This window comes from Acartia tonsa, chromosome 13 (assembly GCF_053477335.1).
Source record: "Acartia tonsa isolate MP-2025a chromosome 13, ASM5347733v1, whole genome shotgun sequence".
Classification (NCBI taxonomy): domain Eukaryota; kingdom Metazoa; phylum Arthropoda; class Copepoda; order Calanoida; family Acartiidae; genus Acartia; species Acartia tonsa.
In genome coordinates this window covers 20,267,295-20,290,533 of record NC_137272.1, presented here as the reverse complement: position 1 = coordinate 20,290,533, position 23,239 = coordinate 20,267,295, and the positions used below count along the sequence as shown (strand labels likewise).

Below are 23,239 nucleotides of genomic sequence, written 5' to 3'. Positions count from 1 at the left end.
GGATATTATGACAAGATATTTAGGTTGCTAATAATGTGTTTATTTATTGGTCAGTAGTTTTCTCTAGTAGGAGGGTAGGGGATGGTTGGGGAGTATCGTTAAATAAGACAGCTGAAAGTTGCATATTATAGGGTGACAAAAATCTGGTGCAATGTTCAAGTAAATATTATTTGTTAAAACGTTGTTTGCATAACAAAATAAGGATGATAACATCCATAAAAAGCAATGACAATGGCCGATAAATTGACATAGGTCCACAATGAAAATAAAAACAAAATTACCCTTTTTGTACTAAAATTGATAATGGTAAAGTTGAACTGCTAGTTTGAACCAAGCAATCGATATTTGATGATAGTACCCAAAGATTTAAAAGTTTGTATAATCTACATTAAAATTTAGTACTTTTTGATAGAATTAGTTTCTCCCTTTTTGCATGCTGTAATTGGCTTTGATCCTATCCTCTTAGAGTATTTTGCCAAGGCTACATCATAATCTTATTATCCATTAATGCTATATTTGTATATAACGTTTGTAAATAACAAATTAAAGCAAAGCTGAATAACAACGAGCAAATTCTTAATTTTCTAAAGTCTAACAATTCCTGACTTAAGCCAAAACCAAAGTTTTTTAAAAAATCATATCTTTGTACATTTTTATCCTTGTTTTAGATAAAAAAAATGATTATTATAATAAAATGACAATCTAGGATATTTAAATATATGTAGGTAGAAAGTTACGCTAAGAAACGTAAGGTAAGTTTTAATAAGCGTAGTTTTTTTTATAGCTTAGCTACATTAAAACATGATTTATCGGTATGTTCATTTACCTAACCGCTGATGATGATAACTTTTAGTTTAATACTAATTTTAAAATGTATAATTTTTTTATAGTAAATGTATTTTCAGGTTAAGAGGGAACACTAGACACCAGTACTCAAAATAAACACGTTGTCCTATTCGTTGACTTTAAAACTTTGAGTACTTTTATTAAATCTTGAATGAAAAGTTTAAAATAGCGGTGATATATTTAGATGGAGCAGGTATTAGAGACACTGGTAGCTGAAACTATCAACTCAAGCAAGCATGTCTTATCCACTAATATCCCTGATATATTTAGATGGAGCAGGTATTAGAGACACTGGTAGCTGAAACTATCAACTCTAGCAAGCATGTCTTATCCCCTAATATCCCTAATATATTTAGATGGAGCAGGTATTAGAGACACTGGTAGCTGAAACTATCAACTCTAGCAAGCATGTCTTATCCACTAATATCCCTAATATATTTAGATGGAGCAGGTATTAGAGACACTGGTAGCTGAAACTATCAACTCTAGCAAGCATGTCTTATCCACTAATATCCCTAATATATTTAGATGGAGCAGGTATTAGAGACACTGGTAGCTGAAACTGTCAACTCTAGCAAGCACAAACTTATCCATGACACAGCTGCCAGAGCTTTAGGTTTGCAAAATATTTTAGAAAGAGTGTAATTTTTTCGTGTAATTCTGTAAAGTTGGGTGTTAGGTTATAATCAAAAGTCATAGTGATCTTAATTCTTAATTAAAATCAAATAAAAATATATCAAATGGTCCATAATTAAGAACAGTTTGACTCAATAAGATAGCATTTGACTACAACCCAACAAAACTTTATAGATTTAAGCAAAAAGATGACCCTCTTAATTAACTTTTTGGAGAGAGGAATTTACCTTTCCCATATATGTCATCTAAATTAAAAAAAAAAAAGAGAATAGTTGGTGCATTCCCTCAAGTGTCTATCGATCACTGAAACTCCTACGTTATTTTTAATATATTAAGAATGAAAAGAGTGTAGTTTTTTTTTCCTTTGCTTAAACCTAGCAAGGCCACCCTGTGAATAAGACATTTTTATATATGAATCTCTGAAAAAAAGCGCCAAGATAAAATGCAATAAATATTTTTTTTTTGTTCCAAAAAAGATACTTGAATGCCCTTTAGATTTTAAAGTAATACCAAAAAGATATAACCTCATATTTTTTCTGTAGAAACTTTTCTCCATAAGTCAAAGGTGTAAAAATTGTTCGTCGCTTTGCGCTTTGTTTCGATTAACTTTTATAATTTTACAAGAAATATCACTAAAATCTTTCAAGGTTTTCTGAACTCGTATTCTCGAGCTCCTGCCTATGAGTACAGGAAGAAGGTTTTGCCTGTTGTTACTGCCTGCTTGAGTTCTGGTACTAGCAGGTATACATATATATGGATAGATAGATATGTACTCTCCCCCCCCCCCCCCACTTACGCACACAACTCTATATACAGGGTGCGTCACATAAATCGGGACATTTTTTAAACGGCCATAGCGCGAAAACTACTTGACCAATCAGGACGTTTGACCCCACTATAGAAAGCTTAGGTAGTGACTTTTTAGCACAAAAAAATCTTTGGACGAAGATGGACGTGTACACCGAGCTGGACGCGTATATGTTCAACAAGGCAGATTCCAAATGCGCCGGTGGTTAAGTGCGCAAAATCACAAAACGTAGGGTCCGACAGGGAAGGAGTTGGAATCTTGACCCCAAATTTTGTGGGTGTCTTAGGCTCATTGAGACACACATTTTGCCGTGTTTAAATCAATTTTAGCTCAATCCTAGCCGAAATGAGGTCGATTTTTCAAGATTTTGAGCCTTAAGAAATCACAAACAGTAGGGCCCGACAGGGAAGGAGTTGGAAATTGGACCCAAAATTTTATGTGTGTCTTAAGCTCATCGATACATGCATTTTGAGTACTTAAAGTCCACTGTAGCTAAATCCTAGCCCAAATGAGAGCAAAAACATGGATTTTGTCAATTTGGCGGTTACTCGTGATCCTAAGGAAATGTGGCCTCCCAATAGCCCAATTTTAATTCAATGGACTTTTGGGCCTAGGGCTACTTTGAAGCATGCACCAATAGACGTGCCCATACCACAAACACCTCCCTCATTGCCACTATCAAGGAGAACTACGCCAGCTTGGACAGGTACATTTTAACCTGGACCTGCCGGCGGTTGAGGAGGCGGGTAGAGACGGTGATTGAGGCTGGCGGCGATTTTATTGAATAATCTACTAGTCATATACCTAGTTTGCTTCCCAGTTTTTAAAATTCAATAAAATCTTTAAAATTGACGATTTTATGTTCATTTCTTTAAAAATTACAAAATGTCCCGATTTATGTGACGCACCCTGTACATTGAGGGAGGGATATATATATAGAAAAAAAAGGCAGAAAACGCTGAAATGTGTTTCTATTACTAGTGTGTAGATAAAAAGATTATCAGACATACAGACATAAAAAAAAAAACATAAGACAGACAGACTAACTAATCTGAAAGATTAAAATATTTGTGTACTTAAATCAAATCTTTATTGGTTGTGTTCTAGCATTGCAGGGACATTTTAATCGATAATTTTTACCTACAAAAGGGGTAATTTGTTCACTTTCACTGGTGAGTTACGTAAGTTTAATGTTACTCTATAAGATCCCTGTAAAAGTGTTGTCATATTTAATTATTTCAGGCATAATCAGTGTGCCAAACAGGTTCTTGAGAAAATAGGCAGGGATAACCGGTTCTATAGTGTTCTGGTGGAGGATAATGAAGATGAAGAAAACACTTTGGCCCACCAGGTAAAGTCTACACCTTTTTGTGGAGTTGGAAACGTAAACTGGCTTAATCCCGCGATCGGGGCACACACGTACCGTCTTCGCTCATTGTCGGGTAGGTGATAGGTTCGAATCTCGGCTTAATACCGCGTCATAACTAATGACGTTAAAATGAGTCCTACTACTGCTATGTCAGGTACGCGACATTAATAGTTAGAGTAGGGGGAATTCCTTGGCCAAAAAATAACGCAATTCATAACCATGCACAGTTAGGAATTCTCAGTTAAAGGTGGTTCAATCAAAGAGTTTGTTTTCTGATGGGTGTTACTTAACCTAATACCCCGGGTATCTTGACAGAAAAGGAGACATTTGGTGGCTTCCCTACGTTTTGCTGGGTTGTTAGACCTGGCGTTTGAGTGTCCCCGCCCGTATGAGGTAAACTGGCTTTAAATGTGTATAGTTTAATGATGGGTAAGAGATACCTGATGGGGAAAGGGAAACATTCACCTCCCCATAATAATTTTATGGTTAAACTCCAAAAACATTTTAAAGGAAGTAGAGAGGAAACACTTTAAAACATTCTCCTAAGGGTATGGGTGGTAACATTATTAGTAACCATTTAGAGACCTTACATAAACTACCTTTGGCAAAGGGGATTAAAAAATTAAAATTATTTAAGCGATGATTATTTTTTTCTAGGTTGTTTCATCATTAACAAATCTTGGCCAGTTGAGTTCAGATATACAGGTAATCTTGATCCCATTCTTTCCTCCACTTTTTTAACAGATATTAATTCCAGTTTTAATTTTTGTGTTGCCAGCCGTTTGCATCTATCTTTGCCAGATATTTGGTTGAAACAACAACCTTAGAAATTTATTTTGATCCATTTATATTTCAATTATGAAGAAAATAGTTTAATGCATGGTTTGTTAAAAACCATAAAATGTATTTAATTGATAAAAAAATCTCCCTAAGGCAATGAAGAAATGGATATCAATGACTTAAATGTAGCACTATTTTTGTTCCACATAAAAACATTCTGTGGATTATTTTATGTAACACAATTTGGGGGTATAATAAATTCGTTCCATTGTACCATCCCTTAAGATCCCTGCAATATATAGAAGATCCGCTGTCCAATAATTCATTCAAATTATTAGGATAATTTTTTTTATCATAATTGTGTGGTACAACAATTCATTATTTATCAATGTCCTATTCTATTATCCCACCTGGTCATTTAGATGAATGTTGACTTTCGTTTAGGTTGATATTCTGCAGACAATTCTGTACCTGGCTTACCAGCCATTCACAACTTGTATCTTAGCTTTATTATTGCGATTTTGCATACTTTAGCCCCCCCCCCCCCCCTCCCAAAAAAAAGTGCCAATTCTATTTTGCCTGTTAAGTGATGATTTCACAAGGTTTCATAAAATATGCTATTTCGCTAATTTTCGCTTATTTTCACTACATTTTTTCGCATATATAATTCGCCATCTATTCGCCATTTATTTACGAAAATTGGCGACAAATTAGCATTTTTTTCCGTTGGGCACCTGGTCATTCAGAATAATATTGAATTTATTTAGGTTGATATTCTGCAAACAATTCTGTACCTGGCTTACCAGCCATTCTGGAACTCTTCTGGACAAACTCTCTTACAGGTATAGTTATCTGGGATAGGACAATAGCCGATAAATTGACGTTAATCCCCCAATAATGACACAAAAATTCCCCCTTTTGTATATTTAAATTAGCGGTTAAAACGTTTGAACAGTCAACCTAATAAATCAATCAATCAAAATTCAGTAAAAGTGCCCAAAGTTGATAAGCTAACGAATAAAAAACGTTATTATAAAACTTTTAGGACTGTACATTTAAGTTTGATTTAAGTTTTGACATAAATTAGTAATGAACATTTTGTTGAAAATTAAGTTTTGCAAGAAAGAACAATTATGTAAAATAATTTACAGCATTTTTTCCCTCAATATTTATAATGTTTTATAATATTTTTAATGTTTTTTCAATGATTTGAGATTTCAATGTTTACACGCACTAGGAAGTTTTGGCGAGTTAATGTTTTTTTACTGTTTAAAAAAACCTTGAGAGAAAAAAATCGTCGAACTAAAAAACATCCAAAAATGTTCAAGCTAATCTTTCTATTATCCTGTGTAAAAATGCAGAATTGTTTATAAATAAGAAATAGAAGGGAGATCAGTTTAATTTCAGTAGTCCAATTTATTAAACTGTTTTTAACCTATTTTTGAATGGGGGGTCAAAAATATACTAGGACACCTATAGAATCAGACTGCAGAGCCCAAATTTGAATTAAGTCCCCAGTAAACTATTTTTGGGGGATTTAAAAATTAATTTTTAGTGTTGCTGTAATCATTTTGACCGAAGCAAAAGCTTTTTTTTACTTCGGGTAATATTGTGGCTTACAGAACATTTTTATATAATTCACTTTATATTGATACAATAAAAAAAACATTACTCTGTTCAATGGAAATAATTTTTTTTCCAAAACAATTAATTTCATTGAAAAATCTAACATTTACAATAAAACAAATTATTCTGAAATCTAACCAATAAAAACTCTTGTTTTATATAATTCTTTACAATTCAAAAAAAGAGTGTTTTCACAAAGTGACTTATTTCCAATGTAGTTAAATATTTTTATTTAATTAAAATGAAAAGAATGAAAACCGTACACTGAAAGATACATACTTTTTAAAATTATTTTAAAAGATAAGTTTGAATAATCTTATTTTATAACACATTTGTATATGTGACAAAAATAAATTTGTTGTATTGCAAAAACATTTGTTGTCATTTAACCCTTTACAGCCAATTCTTATGTTTTTAAAATAAGTGAGAGAACACAAACATGTTAATGTTAATTCGTTGATATATTATAAAGAATTAACTTTTTAGTGAATTTTTATAGTAAAATCATAAGGCCTAATTTTACTCTATACCAGAATACAATATTTATGAAGCAAAACACTCTAAAAGCTACGAATTTTACCCAAATAAAAAAAAGACCTTTTGCTCGGATCAAAATGATCACGGCAACAGTAAAAATTAATATTTAAATCCCCCCAAAAAAGTTTATTGGGGACTTAATTCAAATTTAGGCTCTGCAGTCTCATTCTACTGGTGTCATAGTATATTTTTTATATACGTTTTAAAAATAGGTTAAAAACAGTTTAATAAGAATTTTTAAAAATAATATTTACATTATTTTTTTAAATTAGCTGCTGACAATATGTGAAGAAGTGTATGCGGACAGCGGCTCAGCAGCTAAATTGGCTGGCAGAAATGTGGCTACGAGCTGCCTGGCAGCTTTCTGCAAGTAAATATTTTTTATTAAACTATCCTATGCAGGGACAAGGGAAGGCTATTCTGGCAAACAATGCTTTAGAGCTGATTTCTTAGATTTCCAGTTTAAACTTGATGATGAGATAAAGCAACTTTTGGCAGAATTTGATAATAAACTCAAGCATTATTTTAACACTTTTTGCTTTGTTTACTAAAAGCCATGCTAAAAGGATAGACAGAGTTTGCCTGCACGTCCAGTTTAAAGATGTATGGGCAGAAATAAAGCTTTTTTACAATATTTAGGTATTTTATCTAAATCATAAACTACTCGTAAATTATATGTTAAAGAGTGAATAAATTTATAAAAATCCTAAAGAGTGAATAGCTGTGATACTTTGAAAAATATTTAAGATTATTTAAAAATTTATCTCATATACATATTTTTATTCAAAAAAGGTTTTTACGACACCTAGCAATAAAATTCTGAACTACATGGCTATGAATTTTCACAATAATACATTTTATAATATTTGTAGTAGTTTAATTTTGACTTTCTTGGCAACTTCTTGTCTCTAATAGCTAAACACGTTGGAGGAAAGTGGCGAATTAGGGAAGTAAAATAAAAAAGCTTTCCTGAAATCATGATTTAATAAGTACTGCAATAATCAAACCTAAAAACTTATAATCTTCTCCGAATATTACAACTTACAAACATTTGAATCATTTAAGATATGGGTAATTTCCCCCAAAGTGCCTTGTAGAGCACAGAGTCCCCCCTTTCCCTACCATTAATGTAAAACAAATTGAAAACGATCAAAAGGGCGGCATATTAGAATTGTCCTATTGTTTTAAAACTTTGCATGTGATTCCTGTAGTAGTTAGATACAATTTAGAGAGCGTAGCAACTCTATAATTGTTACCAGAATGTCCATATGTCCATTTTAAACATTATGTTGATTTTTTTTACTTTTTAATAACAAAATTTTATGTGGTCTAATTATCCTATTTATTTGGTATACTGATTCCTGGGACAACAAAGTACAATATTATAAGCGAAGCAACTCTATAATCAAGTCCTAGAAATGTGAGTATGTCCATAAACATTATCCTGTATTAAGCAGTTTTTAAACAAAGTTTACTAACAATTTTGCTTCGACTCTTATACATTTCACTTCTGATTATTCAGTTCTGACATTCTATAAGTGTTCATGTCCATTTGTCCTATCGTATCAGAGCTTTGCTCTCATAGATGTTGTCATCCTTGTTTGATAAATAATGAAAAATGAATTTAATTTTGAGCTTTAGGCATAAGTTTGATTATTTTCTAATTATTTTCAATTTTTCTTTAAAGATCCAAATTGTTTTGATTGAATTTGTCCTATTTCATTTTTTATAGATTCATAAAGTGAGATATTAATTAGTTATTGAATCATTTTGAAACTTTTGCGTTAACCTACTTCAGGGGGTTAAACAAAGTGCTTGAAAATGTTTAGGATTAAAATTTTTTTGAAATATTTTGTTTTTGATTTTAAACAGTTACAAATATTTTGGATAAGAAAAAAATTTAAAGATTTTAATTTTAAGAAGTTTTTAAAAATATTTTTTTAATCTCCCTAATTCTAAATTCTTTAGAAAGAAATCTTTGTTTTGATTCCACCAGCAGACGGCAATTCTAAAATTCTAAGCTAACGAGGTTTGGTGATAACTTATGATTTATACTCAGATAAATGAACAATAGTACATAATAGAAGTAGTTGCATCTTTCTTTTTGTTATATCAGCTGACAATTACCGTGGTAGGTTTGGTGATTTTCCAAGAATTGTTGAAGAATTATTGAAGAATTGTTGATGAGACGGACTGCCCCTGTATCCTATGACCAATAAAAGGCTTCGCTGTAAAGGAGAGCCATTTCGGTCCAGCGGTACAACGTACACACACAAACACTCTGCTGTATTATTTATTATTTAGTGTTGTATACTATTTCTAAAAGTAATGTTTACAATTGTCCATTATATCAACGCGAATCTCAGGCAAAATAACAATATACCAGCCATGACTACTTTTCAAAGGATCCAAATAGTCGAAATAAATAAGATATAAACAAATTATTAGTAAGGGATTTTTAAGTTTAATTTTTTTTTTAATCTACATTTTATTCTTGTTTAGAAAAAGAGAAAGCGACGAGTTAATACCTGTTTATCAATATGTAGTCAATAGGATTGATACAATAAATAGGTAATCTATCTATCTGGTTTATTTATTCATCCATCTATCTATCTTTCTATTTATTTGTATGTCTATCTATAAGTTACCTGTATATCAATATGTAGTCAATAGGATTGATACTATAAATAGGTAATCTATCTATCTGGTTTATTTATTCATCCATCTATCTATCTTTCTATTTATTTGTATGTCTATCTATAAGAGACCTGTATATCAATATGTAGTCAGTAGGATTGATACAATAGATAGGTAATCTATCTATCTATTTAATTCATTGATCTATCTATCTATCTATAAGTTCTAAAACCTGTCTATTATAGTATTTATACCTATAGTAGGTTATCTTTTTGTTAATCTATCCATTTACCTAACCATCTTTTTACATATCAAACTATCTTAATTTAACCCATTAATGACAATAGGGTCTTAAACGACGCACAAATTCAAACCTATACTATCACTCTATTTTTTTATGCTGTCCTTTTTAAATGTTTGTAAATAACTGAATAGAGCTTCAAGTTTTGTCCTCTACATTGCTTGGCCTCTCACTTCATTCGATGACCAGATGAAATCATATTTTCATGGCAGAAGTGGAAAAAATAGGAAAAAATTTCCACACCAGGCCTAACTTTTTTCTTTTAAAGAATTAAAACATACTTATTTATAATTAATTATAGCATTTGTTATATATTTTTAGTTTCTGCTAAGTTTTCATTGATTTTAGTTAGTTTACATACTTTTTTTTGATAAATTGTTGTGCGTCGTATTCGACGCATTCGGACTAATTGTGGTATTCGGCAACCGTGAGCCATGTCTATGGCACCCCTGATCTGGGGTTCGGTGGAGGGTCAATGGCCCTCCCCCGAGTCCTGGGGAAGGGGTCTAGTGACCCCCTCCCTACGCTTAGAATTAATGATTTGAATCTGTCATGTTTATTATGGTTAACTGTATTCTTAATTCTCCCCCACCCTTTCCAGGGATGGGGGAATCATTATTGCCCAAACTGACCATTGTATATATATTATTTATGCTTTTATGTTATGATTATTTATTCCTATCCATGTAATTATTGTTTGTTGTATATAACTCCAGTATCTCTTAACCCTTCAATAAAGTGACAACTGAAAGTAGATGTTGATCATTATCTAGTGAAAGCTAGAGAAGCGTAGCTTCTCTATAGTAAGGTGTCCACGTCTGTCACACTGCCGTAATCTAATTGAACTCCGGTGTCTGCCATTGATCCTCGGCGGATACCACAACTTTGGTGACAGCTGTGTGAGATTACGGCGAACCACAAGTGTAGAGCAGACGCGCATCTGAGGCTAAGGTACTCCCAGCAGTGAATCTGGCAAAACTGACGCAAGCAACCTGAATTACCCACCCTGGACAGCAAAGTTTAACTCTGCATCCGGCAGTTGTGGAAGCAAAACAGCGAAATCTGACGAATAACCGCGAGCAGCGCTGATATCTAACGGAGAATTGAGCGCCAAAAGGGTTGAAACAGGCCTGCGGACCGGCTGAAACAAGCCAAATACGTGTAGACGGCTGAAAATAGGCCAACTTTACTGCAAGAAATAGCAGGATCCGAACCAGTGGCGCTAGCAGGACGGGACATTCCCTGCCGCCGATAGGCTGAAACATGCCACATAGCTGCAAGCTGCGAGCTAACATACGGGTGTAGTGCACCAGAACAGAGAAAAACTACGTCAACCCCGAGTATCCTGAGAAGCTACAACGCAGCCACCCATCTAGAAGACAGATATTATATCACATTTGCAGGGATTACCACCCTAATGTGATGACCAAACAATAGATTTATGAGCAAAGCTTGGCAAACAAATTGTTGTGTTGTGATAAATCTAAGAATAGAACAGGCTTGGATTACTGTTTATTGTGATAACAGCTAAAAAATAGAACAGAGTTGGTCAACAAATCTGTTATGCAATTGTGATAAGGACAGCAATAAAAGTTAGATGTAATATAATCAAAACAATCTCAAGCCCACAGCACAATAACAAATACACCCCTTATTCCAAGGGAAGGGGAGGGGGCCCCTCTCCATTTGAAGACAAATACAATCAGGGTTATATAACAGATAAGCCTAAGATTAAGAAGCAGAGGCCCCATTACACCAACACACAGTTACCCCCTCCCTCACAGTGGGAACGGCCGGAGTTACCCCCGTCCCCTCACGCGCTTCCCCCTTCCTACCCACACTAGGCTAAGTCCGTCTGTAGTGTGGAGCTAGCGATCGGATATACAGAGCGCCATTCACGGGTAGCGCAACAAAGTGCGGAAAACATCATAAATCCAACGGACGAAGCGGACCAATGAGGGAGCGAGCTGAGGGGTGAGAGCGCGTTTTCCCCGTGTGCGCGGATTTGACGGCGCGAACGCGCGTTACAAGGACAGAAGATTCCACGCACACACACACACACACACACACACACACACACTTTCACACCAGAGCAGAGCTACTCCATAGCATCTAACAGGGGTATTTTTAGCAAATAAAGAATTGCAAGTTTCTTTCCTCCTAGCTCTAGTGTGATAAGGGAAAACCCAATCAGTTCCTGACAGCAGTTCAGACCCTCAACATCTATCTACCTCAACACCTAACTATTGATAAGTACAGCTAAGTTATACCTTTGCAAACTAAAGCTCCCAACCTAGTGATACAAACAGTGTTGGCTGTTAGGCTAGGAAGCCTCAAGTGACAACCCATTCATTGTAGTCCTGTATAACTTTGTGCCCGCCGTTTCACCGTTGACCCAATGGACCAGCATCAAGTCCCAGGAGGTGACCAAGCCCCAGGATGGCTCCAGGATGACCCTCAGCCGGCCCCAGCCGAGTACCGCAAGCTGATGCTGAGCAATCTGCCGGAGTATAGAGGGCCGCCCAAGCAGTCCTGGTCGGCACATATCCGCCGACTGGAAATGTCATGGGCGGCTTACCGCGTGCCACCTCATGATTCCCTCAACCGCCGCAACGCCCTACTACTGTCATTGGTAGGGCAAGCGGCGGAAATGGCGTCCCATCTGTTTGGCGAGGCAGGCCAAGCCTTGACCTACGAGCAGGTCAAGACCGAGTGTGAATTGTTATTTCGTCCTGCTTTTGAGTCCCAAACGCTTAAACAAGCGTTTAGGGACTACAAGCAACACTCGACAGAACCTATACAGGCATACATATCAACAAAGTGCGCCTTGTATAGGGACGCCTACAATCATGAGGATCTTGAATTGTTGGTGGACGAATTAAACCGTGGAATTCGTAACGCCAATGTAAAACGCCTCATGATGAACCATGAAATTGCGAGTGTACCTGAGTACACTCGCAAGGCCATGTTCACCGTGACCATGGTTACTAAGCAGCTGAAGGAGGGTGTGTGCTTAGTCGACTCGACCGACGGGCTGACTGGATCTGCCTGCATCCAGTTGCCCCAATATGACGAGTCGGAGCCAATGGAGATTGGCTCCTTGGCTCCGGGTCTCCACCAGATGGGGAAGGTCGCTCCAGATGACAAGGTTCCAGGCCGCTGCTACCGCTGCCAGGGGAGAGGCCACCGAGCTCGAGACTGTCCAACGCCTGTGGAAGTTAGCCTAGAGGAGAGGCGCACCCAGCCACGCCGTGACCGTTCTGCCAAGTGTGAGCGTTGCCACTATGACGGCCACACGGCGGCCGAGTGTAGAGCTGACTGGGCCCAGGTAGCCAGCCGCAGGCGCACCGCCGACAAAGGTGCCCCTCCAGGGAAGCCCAGCAGAGTGGCCCATATGGAAGGGAGCGCGCCCCCAGCACCACCACCGCAAGCAGCCGCCTCCAGAGCTGCGGACCGAGCCGATGGGATGCCGCAGTTCGGGACTGTCCCAGCTAGGATCAACGTACTGGGCGGCGCGGCTGAGCCCAACCGGGTTGGCCTAGGCTTCAGTCTTAACCATCTGGGGCCAGAGCTGATACAGCCCAACAACATAGCCGAGCCAGAGGTGCTGAGGCCCCAGCCTTTCAGTCTCAATATGATGGAACCTGCCCGACCGAGCCTACCCAGCAAGAGTGGAGGGGCGCTGCCCAGCGTCCCTGAGACGGTGTATGGGGAGGCCCTGGCAGCCGCTGAACGAGAGAGGCAGGAGGTGCTAGCCAGCACCTCTGCATCGATGTATGGGACGCCATCCGGCGTCGCCACCTGGGATGATGGGGGGGTGCTATCCAGCGCCTCCCACCGTGTGCCTGGGGCGACAACCGTCGCCGCCACCGAGATACCTGGATCCTGGAACGAGCCAGCCTCCAACCTGATGTCTGGGGCGACAACCGTCGCCGCCACCGAGAGACCTGAGTCCTGGAACGAGCCAGCGGTCCCAGAGGAAGGGGTGACACCCGTCACCCCCAGCCAGCCAGCGCCACCAGCCTGCAGGGAGAGCCCAGCTACATGCCAGCCAGCGCCACCAGCCTGCAGGGAGAGTCCAGCTACATGCCATCCAGAGCCCTCTACCAGCCAAGGGAACCCAGCGGCTCACCATCAGGATAAGTTGAATTTGTTAAATGTATTGAATCCAAAACCTTGTAAACACCCAGCCTTGCCTGTGCCCCCTGCACTTGAGGCTGGGGAGATTGAAAATTGGGAAAATGAGGGCTTGCCTGTGCCACATGCACCTGAGTTCCTAGGGCAGGGGAGGGCATTGAGTAAGGGCGAGCCTGTGCCACATGCACTTCAGCCCCATGCCACTGGGCATGCCTTGGACCAGGGAAGGGAGCATTTAGGGCTAGGGGAGCCGACACCCAGGCAAGTGCCAGTCGCTTGCCAGTCTGTCATTGGGGAGGGTATCGGGGTGCCTCGGCCGCATACAGATAACGCTCAATGGAAATTTGTGTCTAGCCAGGAGCAGCCCAGCCGTGTCCAGCCCCAAGAAGCAGCCGTGACCAGAGCCGGAGATCCCCAGCCGCGTGCACGAGGAAGATGGTTACCTGGAAGCCTCTCCCATTGGTGGATGGTCCTGTGGGGCCTCCTGCTGGCAGCCGTGTGGCCTACAACCAGCTACGTCCTGGTGGGGTGGGACTGTGCCAACCCCACCCATGTCACGTCTTACAACAAAGAAAAGATGTGTGACACGGAGCCCCTACACCAGGAGGTGCCCCTGGGCCACGACATCCACGTCCTGCAGCAAGTCAAGGTGAGGGAAACCACTGGGTTCAGCTGTCAGCTCACCGTGTCCCAGTGGACATTCAGGTGTGGGGTATGGGGTCACCTCAAGGTGACCTCGGTCCCCACCCTCATGAGGCCAACCAAGATAGACCCAGAAGCGTGCCGAGACCTGGCCAGGAACCGAGTATACACGTTGCCAGGCAAGACCCAGCCACTGACGTTCCAGCTGAACCACCCCCTGTTCTTCACCGTTGATGTAGTGGGCGCCCTCGTCAACAGCCCCGAGGGGGTGGGTTGCGAGGGGGAGGACGTCCACTTTGAGGGCCAGCTCTACCGCAATGAATTAGTGCTCCAGGAGCGGCGGCTGCTGGTCAAGGAGGAGACCTATGTGGTGGAGGATGGACGGGTGGAGTCCCAGTCTGACCACCTGACCCTCGACTGTCCCCATTCTGAGCTGTCCTGTATCACTGGGGAAGCAACCTACGTGTGGGACCACCTGGGAAGAGATTGCCCCTTGAGGCTGATCCGCAGCCTCCAGCCCAGCCTGGTGAGGGATGCATATCTGGTTGACCATCAGGCCCAGTTTTTCATCAACATGACCAGCCCCACCTCAATTGTGAACTGCGACTTCGAGGCCCATGCCACCAACCATCCAGCGCTGTTTGTGGCAGCTGATCCAGCCGCGGCTGCGCTGCCCCGAGTGTCGGCCAGGGATGTTGACGTTCCCCTCCAAGCACAGATCCATGCAGGTTATATTGGATTCACCCTGGAAACACGCATGAGGAGCACTGCAGCAGAAGAAGTAGCGGCCAACTGCTGGAAGCTCCAGCAACTAGATCCGGCCCACCCGGTGCGTGTCCAGGGGAGCACGTTCTCGGTACTGAGGGGAGACATCCTGCTGCAGCTGACCTGCCAAAGGCACAAGTATGTTGTCCGCGAACACAAGGAGTGTTGGGACAAAGTGCCAGTGGAGCCCACCGGTTTTGTAGACGCCGTGACGCGGGTATACAGTGAGCACGCCACCAAGATTCCCTGTTCCTCCACCTACCCCCTGACTGTGCACGCAGAGGAAGGCTGGATAGAGTTGACCCCTGCTCCCAAGAAGAGGCCACCCCCGCTGGATACGCCCAAGCAGTTGTTGACAGACCCCTTAGATGACTTCAGTTCAGGTGGTTTGTATTCACAGGCTGAGTTGAACGACTGGCAACAGCTGCTGGCGTTCCCAGCATACAAGAGTGCCATGCTGACCGGCCTATCCTATGGCTCCTGCGTTCAGCAAGGCAGCTGTTCGGCCACAGGAGACCATGGGATAGTGTCCTACAACATTGACCGACTGGCGGAGGAAGGAGAGGCAGCCCTGGATGTCTGGGCAGGATTTAGACAAGCCATCCACGAGTGGGGAGATGGCGCCGCCATCCTGTGCTTGCTGCTGCTGATCCTCAAACTGCTGGGGGACCTCACCATCATTTCTCTGGCAGCAGCACAAGGAGGAGTCCGGGCAGCCCTGAATGCGATATCACAAGTGTTCCTGTACCACCCAGCCTTGTATAAGAAGGCGATGGCTAGAGCCAGGCTCAACCATGCCAAGTCCCGGGACTTTTCAGTGGACTGGGATGCCATCCCCATCGGCAGGGAAGCAGCCGAGGAAATGGTGTCTATGAAATCAACGGACAGCGGGCATGACCGCCCAGGTAGACCAGGACCGCCCTCTGGCAGACCCCGCGGCCCCTCAGGAGGACAGGCCGCTGCTCAGACACTCAACCTGGCAGCCAGTGCCCCAGCCGCTGCCAACAACGACCCGCAGGTCCCACTGCTGACCGTTCCAGCAACAAATGTGCCACCACCAAACCTGATACCTGCCGGCGCTGACCAACGTATCCAACCCAAGGCAGCCTCTGCCTTCTACCCCACATTGGGAGCCCATCAACCCTAAGAAGATACTCACCACTAGGATTCCATTGAATCATTATCGTTTGTATATATTTTTAGCCCTAAGGAGCGGGCCGAAGGCCTCAACCACTGTCGGAAGTCTGGTAGGGAAACCATCTCCCAGCCTTCCGAGGGGAGAGTTGTGGTATTCGGCAACCGTGAGCCATGTCTATGGCACCCCTGATCTGGGGTTCGGTGGAGGGTCAATGGCCCTCCCCCGAGTCCTGGGGAAGGGGTCTAGTGACCCCCTCCCTACGCTTAGAATTAATGATTTGAATCTGTCATGTTTATTATGGTTAACTGTATTCTTAATTCTCCCCCACCCTTTCCAGGGATGGGGGAATCATTATTGCCCAAACTGACCATTGTATATATATTATTTATGCTTTTATGTTATGATTATTTATTCCTATCCATGTAATTATTGTTTGTTGTATATAACTCCAGTATCTCTTAACCCTTCAATAAAGTGACAACTGAAAGTAGATGTTGATCATTATCTAGTGAAAGCTAGAGAAGCGTAGCTTCTCTATAGTAAGGTGTCCACGTCTGTCACACTGCCGTAATCTAATTGAACTCCGGTGTCTGCCATTGATCCTCGGCGGATACCACATAATCATTTTAGCCATTGCGTCCTTTTTGACCTTATAGGACTAATCATTTTAGGATTTTACTGTATAATCTCCTATAATCTACTAGTTGCTACGCCCCTAACCTCTAGGACGTGTGGGGGATGTCAGGAAAATAGCTTAAAACCATCCCAAGGTATTTATAAAGCTTCCCTGATAAGTAAAACCAATTCAGACCTTCTATTTCTGTAATCTTTGGCTTGAGCCAAAAAACCTTACTACTTTATAGTATGGAATACAATACAAGCAGCGGCTACGCCCCTAGAGGCATCTAGGGCCCCTTAGATTGCAGGGGGAGTCAAATCCCCTCTTTCAATTACAATTTTTTAAAGAAAAAGTTTTTTTTTAATTTTGGTTTTTTTTTATTTTCTAGGGATGATTTCTCTTAAGGGATGGTGGTGGTACCCTCCTTCAAAATAGTTATAAACCTTACCAGGACCTAGTAGAAGCTACCATGTAACGGAGCACCATATAGGTTCAGTGGTTAGCAAGGTTCTTTGGTACACACACACAAAGACATACAATAACATGTTACTTTATTTTAAGGATATAAAAGTAGTAGCGCAAATAATCTACAACTAGGGTCTGTCTGTACGTCCACCTGTCTGTATTTCCATAATTGCATCCAAATAAATAATAGCTACCTTACAACTAGGGAATGTATGTATGTCTGTCTATATATACAAAATTACAGCCAATTAAAGACTGTAAATATGTTTATACTTCCGTAATTTTTATTGCAGCCTAGCTGTTAATATATCCATAAAAATAGCGCAAATACTCTACAATTATGGTCTGTCTGTACATCCGTCCGTCTGTATATATATAATTGCATCCAAATAATTAACAACTACGCTACAACTAAGAAATGTATTGGTTAGGGATCTAAAATAGTAAGTCAATGGCCGATAAATTGATGTACTTACTCAGGGATATTATACCATAAAATCTTTCTGTAGATTACATTTAGTGGTTGAAACATTTGGACACTTAATAAACCAACCAATCAAAATACAAATACAATTCCCCACAGTTGGTAAGACAACAAATAAGAAAAAGTTATTATAAAACTTAAAGGATTAACATGGGCTGGGGGGGGGGGCTGGGTATGTATTGGGTTGTTCAATATAATTGTCGACAAAATCATATTTCTTTGCTAAACATTGTAATAAAGTGAAAGGGTATCTATCTGTGTATCTGCTTAACTGATATGCTTCTTTTTTTACTTTGTAGCTTCTCATAGGTCCTAGGAAGGTTTACAACTATTTTTGGGGAGGTTACCTCCACCCTCCAAAGAGAAATCGCCCCTTGAAAAAGACCCCCCAACACAAGAAAAAATAGAATTAACTTAATGAAATTAATTCTTTTTAAATAAAAAATATTGTTGTTGAATTCAATGACCTCTCCCCATCTCAAGTGCTCCTAAAGGCCTCTAGGGGCGTAGCCACTAGTATTAAATAATTATATTCTGAATTGTTTCATACAGACGAATGGACGTACAGACCGACACTGATTGTAGAGTATCTGTGTTATGTATCCTTTTAATAAAGTAACAGGATATACTTTCTACATGTGTCTGTGTGTTGTGTACCAAGGGATCTCACTAACCACTGAACCGATATGGTTCTCCTTTACATGGTAGCTTCTCATAGAACCTGGTAAGGTTTATAAATATTTTTGGGGAGAGTACCACCACCCTCCAAAGAGAAATCGCCACTTAAAAAATACCCCCAACACAAGAAAAAATAGAATGAACTTATTGAAATTAATTCTTTTTAAATCTAAAATAAAAAATATTGTTGTAGAATTCAATGACCTCTCCCTATCTCAAGTGCCCCTAAAGGCCTCTAGGGGCGTAGCCACTAGTACCAAATAATTATATTCTGAATTGTTTTATACAGACGAATGGACGTACAGACAGACACTGATTGTAGAGTATCTGTGTTATGTATCCTTTTAATAAAGTAACAGGATCTAAAAACATTCTACATACATGTGTCTGTGTGTACTAAGGGATCTCACTAACCACTGAACCGATATGGTTCTCCTTTACATTTTAGCTTCTCATAGGACCTGGTAAGGTTTATAACTATTTTGGGGGAGAGTACCACAACCCCTCTAGGAGAAATCACCCCTAGAAAATAATAAACCCCTCTCATTATTTTTTAAAATTTTTTCTTTAAAAACTGTAATTGAAAGAGGGGGTTTGACTCCCCCCAAACCCAAGGGTCCCTGGATGCCTCTAGGGGCGAAGCCGCTGCTAGTATAGTGTTCCATACTATAAAGTAGTAAGGTTTTTGTCTGAAGCTAAAGATTATAGAAATTTCGGGTCTGAATTGGTTTTACTTATCAGGAAAGCTTTATAAATATCTTGGGATGGTTTTATGCTATTTTTCTGACATTCCCCACCCACCCTAGAGGTTAGGGGCGAAGCAACTAATAGATTATACAGTAAAAGCCTAAGATGATTAGTCCGATATGGTACAGAATAGACGCATGGGAAAAATGATTAGTCCGAATGCGTCGGAAACGACGCAAAAAAAAAACTTCTTTGGTATGCCACAAATCAAAAAATCTAAAAATACAAATGTCTTACAATCCCTTAAGGAAGCTGTGTTTAAAATTTCAAGTGATTCTGACGACAGGGGGGAAGTTCGGCACTAATGGGTTAAGATTAATAATACCTATTCACCAATATAAAAACTGACAGATTGCTACAATAAATGGTTAATTTAACTATCTACATATTTATATATTTAATATATCCATCAATATATGTTTCAATTAATCTATCTTCTTATATTTGTCTCTTTAACTGCATATCTATCCATATTTTTCTCTATATAAATATATATACGAAATATATTTACATTTTCCTTATGCTATTCGTAGCATTGATAAAATAGATATTCTATCTTTATATTATTCTCATTCTATATACTTAATCTTTCATCCAACCATACATTTATCTATCTATCTTTTCAATTATCTATCTATCTTTTATCTATAATGTTTAGAGATACAGAAAGTAGAAGAAAAAAGAGAGATATTCAGATATTTGAGTTTTTTATTGACTGCTTGGAAAGTCTTCTTAATTCTACGGGTAGGCTTTTTAAAATAGTAAGGCTATTAATATTTATTTCACTTTGTCCGTCCGTTCCTAACATAAATGTTATTTCCTCATCTGATATTTAAGGTAGACAATTTAAGGTTGGGTTCTAGCCCTTTCCACAACCCTTGAAACATACTCCGCGTCTTATGATTGCGGCGTAAAGCGTCCATTCGCCCATCAGACAACCAACCCTTTGATTTCACGACCTTGAGAAGTGTGCAGTGTGCATGGTAGTAAGTTGCTCCTGTTTAGGTCCTAGGCATTCCCCATTTTCTAACTATTTATTTTGCGCATCTGACAAAGCAGCGGTAGGAACAATTTTTAACGTCTTTAGTTATGACGCAGTGTCGCCTTCCCGACAACGAGCGGTTGCGCTACGTGTTACGCCACAGTCGCGGGTTGAGTGTTTCTTTCCTTCCCTCTCCCTTTTTCAAATGTTTAGAGTAAAATTTTTACACGATTGGCTACTATTGGATTTAATCGAATTTGTATATAATTAAATTATTGCAGCGCTACTATGGACATAATTTTGTTGATTTAGATACAAATGCCACAAAGAGTGAACATTTTTCAACATTTATTTGGAGGATTTTATGTCCTGCTGTTATAAGGTAAATATCAATTTAAGTAGAAAAGCTACTTTATATTTAAGGTAAAGCGAATGTCTCTTTTTCTAAAGATATGGATACCAAAATAATTGTATTCTTAAGCCTTTTTGAAAAAAATATTGAGGTGATTTTAGAGGGCAATATAATTTCTATATGTTTACGGTGTGTATGTCATTACACGAAAGGACAGTTGTCATTTTTTTATTTCAAAAAGGCATCAGTTTTTGTGAAAACTATTCTTGTTACATTTAATTTTAACAATTTCAACAAAAATATTTGATGAAATTAATTTTAATAAACTTATTTTTTTTTAGAACTTTGATTAGAGGTTCAGGGCATCAGCTAGCCACTGCAGCTATTAATCTTATGGGTATGATAGATAGATGGAAAGATGGATAGATATACTGATAGATAGATATTTTGTAGAACATTAGTTAAAGGTTTTTTTATCAGTTACGTATCAATCTGAAAGATAAATGTTATGTAGATAAACCCAAAAATGATTTTACCTTCAGATTATATAAACCAATCTACCATTACTTAAATTATATCCTTTAGGTTTAGTGTTTAATCTTAATTGAGTAGTACAAATAAACAAAGTTCCACATTATAATTACCCTAAGACATTTAATACAAAGCCCATATTATCCAATTGGGACGTCATAAATTTCGGGAAAGGGAAAGGAGAACCCCATTTTTTTATATCTCCTTTGAAGAGATTTTCTTATCCCTTTCCCTTCTTCTGTCCCGAAATTTATGACGTCACAACAGGACAATATTGGTTTGTCAAATTTAGACCGTATTTTTTTAGGATTTTTATTATCAATTGTTGCAGGTAGTGATATTAACCAGCGACCTGTTCTGGCAGCTATTATGGACAGACTCCTAGTACAGGTATAATTTGAAATATGATTTACTTGGCTGCTATAGAAGATAGACATCTAAAATTTTCAGTGAAGATTCCTATGACCTTTTTTTATTTGTATTGTTTTTCCCTCTTTTTTTGCATATTCTCTTTTTTTTTTTTTTAACTCTATAACTCATGGTTTTTGTGCTTTGCTACTTATGGCTGTTGTCTTCCTTATTATTTGTTTGATTATATTATTTAATCTATGTAGGTTGCTGTAGAGAAAAGACTGTCAGGCCTGAAGGCCATAAACAAGATGTTGTCATCTGACAATGGCATTTGTAAGCTGGCCCTGCAGACAACCAACACTAGTAGTGGTGGTACTGCTTCTACTGTTATGAATGATATGACACTGTTTATTATGTAAGTAATAAACATTCGGCATTAGAGTAAATGATAGCGTGCCTGCTTGCCAGAATGAATAAGGGTTAAATAACTGTATTTCCCCTTCGCAATGACCTTAAAAAATATGATGATAATAAAAAGGTCATTGAAAAAGGGAAGTGGAGTAAGTTATCTGTCTATAATATATAAATGTGTTGGGGAGGTGTCGGGTTTGAGTCTTAACATCAACGCGTCATTCTAGACTTTAAAATGGTACTTACTTCTGGTATTAGTGAGAGAAAAGTGAATGCCTTGGCTCGTAAACGGGTTTAACTCATTACAATGCACAGTTAGGACTTATAGTATTGAATTCCATTTATTTATAAAATGTTTTTCTTGAAATTAAAGATCTCCGCAAAAAAAAACAAGTAATTAAATATGTAAAGGAAGTAATTATTGACCCTGTATGAACCAGGGATATTAAAGGATGTGACAATGGACGAAAATACAAAAAAAATACTGCTTTAGATTGAAATTTTCTTAGAGAAAAGCCTGGACTTTAAGGTTTCGTTATCATGAAAATAAATGGAGACTATTTTAAAATATTGGTTGGGTTGTAATATTTAAAGATTTTGCTTATCGTAATTTATCATCCATTGTCTTATCCCTTAATATCACAGGGAAAAATATGTAGCGAATTTTTAGCCCAAAAATCATACATATCTACATAAGGTATTACTCATTAATTTATGAATTTGTTACCTTTTAATAATGCAATTGTTTAGGCTTTTTGAAGTTCTTGATGAATGTACTGATATTAGTGATATTGAGGTTGTACATGAGAGTCTTGATATTATTGACAAGGTAATGAATACAGATTCTATAATACTGATATTAGTGATATTGAGGTTGTACATGAGAGTCTTGATATTATTGACAAGGTAATAATTACAGAATACAATTAGTTATTCAACCTATTTTTATATCTTTGCCATAAAAATAGCAAAGCAAATTGATATTTATCTTAATATTCATTAATGTAAAAGTTTTACCTTTTGAAAAAGAACGTCTAAAACTTTTTAAACTATTTTTTTACATGTATTAAAAATAGTATTATATTGATCTATCTTTTTTTCTATCTATCGATAAATCAATCGATCGATCTATCTATCAATCTTTCTTTCGATTTATGTTTCTAATTATCCGCCAATCATCTAAAAATTTAGGTATTAAGAAAACTGTTAGATCTTACAGAAGGCACAGCCCAACTTGACCCCACCCTTTCAAGCTGGTTAACCAGCCAGTTTGGATCCATCCTGGCAGAATCAGACTACTCTGGACCCTGCAGCTATGCCGCCAGCGACAGTTTACCTGAAGAATTTAGGAATAGATTTATTTGTTCTTTATAGTGCCTATTAAAAGGTGAATAAAT

General features: G+C 38.7%; 1 protein-coding gene across 1 annotated transcript; it reads left to right on the top strand.

Moving 5' to 3' along the window:
* Positions 1–1,050: 1,050 nt before the first annotated feature.
* Positions 1,051–23,216, top strand: LOC145335197 (brefeldin A-inhibited guanine nucleotide-exchange protein 3-like). The gene is made up of 14 exons (XM_080180930.1): positions 1,051–1,462; positions 2,130–2,223; positions 3,533–3,641; positions 4,317–4,364; positions 5,207–5,281; positions 6,875–6,972; positions 9,105–9,173; positions 19,874–19,959; positions 20,510–20,579; positions 20,891–20,946; positions 21,412–21,470; positions 21,695–21,846; positions 22,593–22,671; positions 23,034–23,216. The coding sequence occupies exons 1-14, from the start codon at positions 1,375–1,377 to the stop codon at positions 23,214–23,216; spliced, it is 1,266 nt and encodes a 421-aa protein (XP_080037056.1). The 5' UTR covers positions 1,051–1,374.
* Positions 23,217–23,239: the final 23 nt, after the last annotated feature.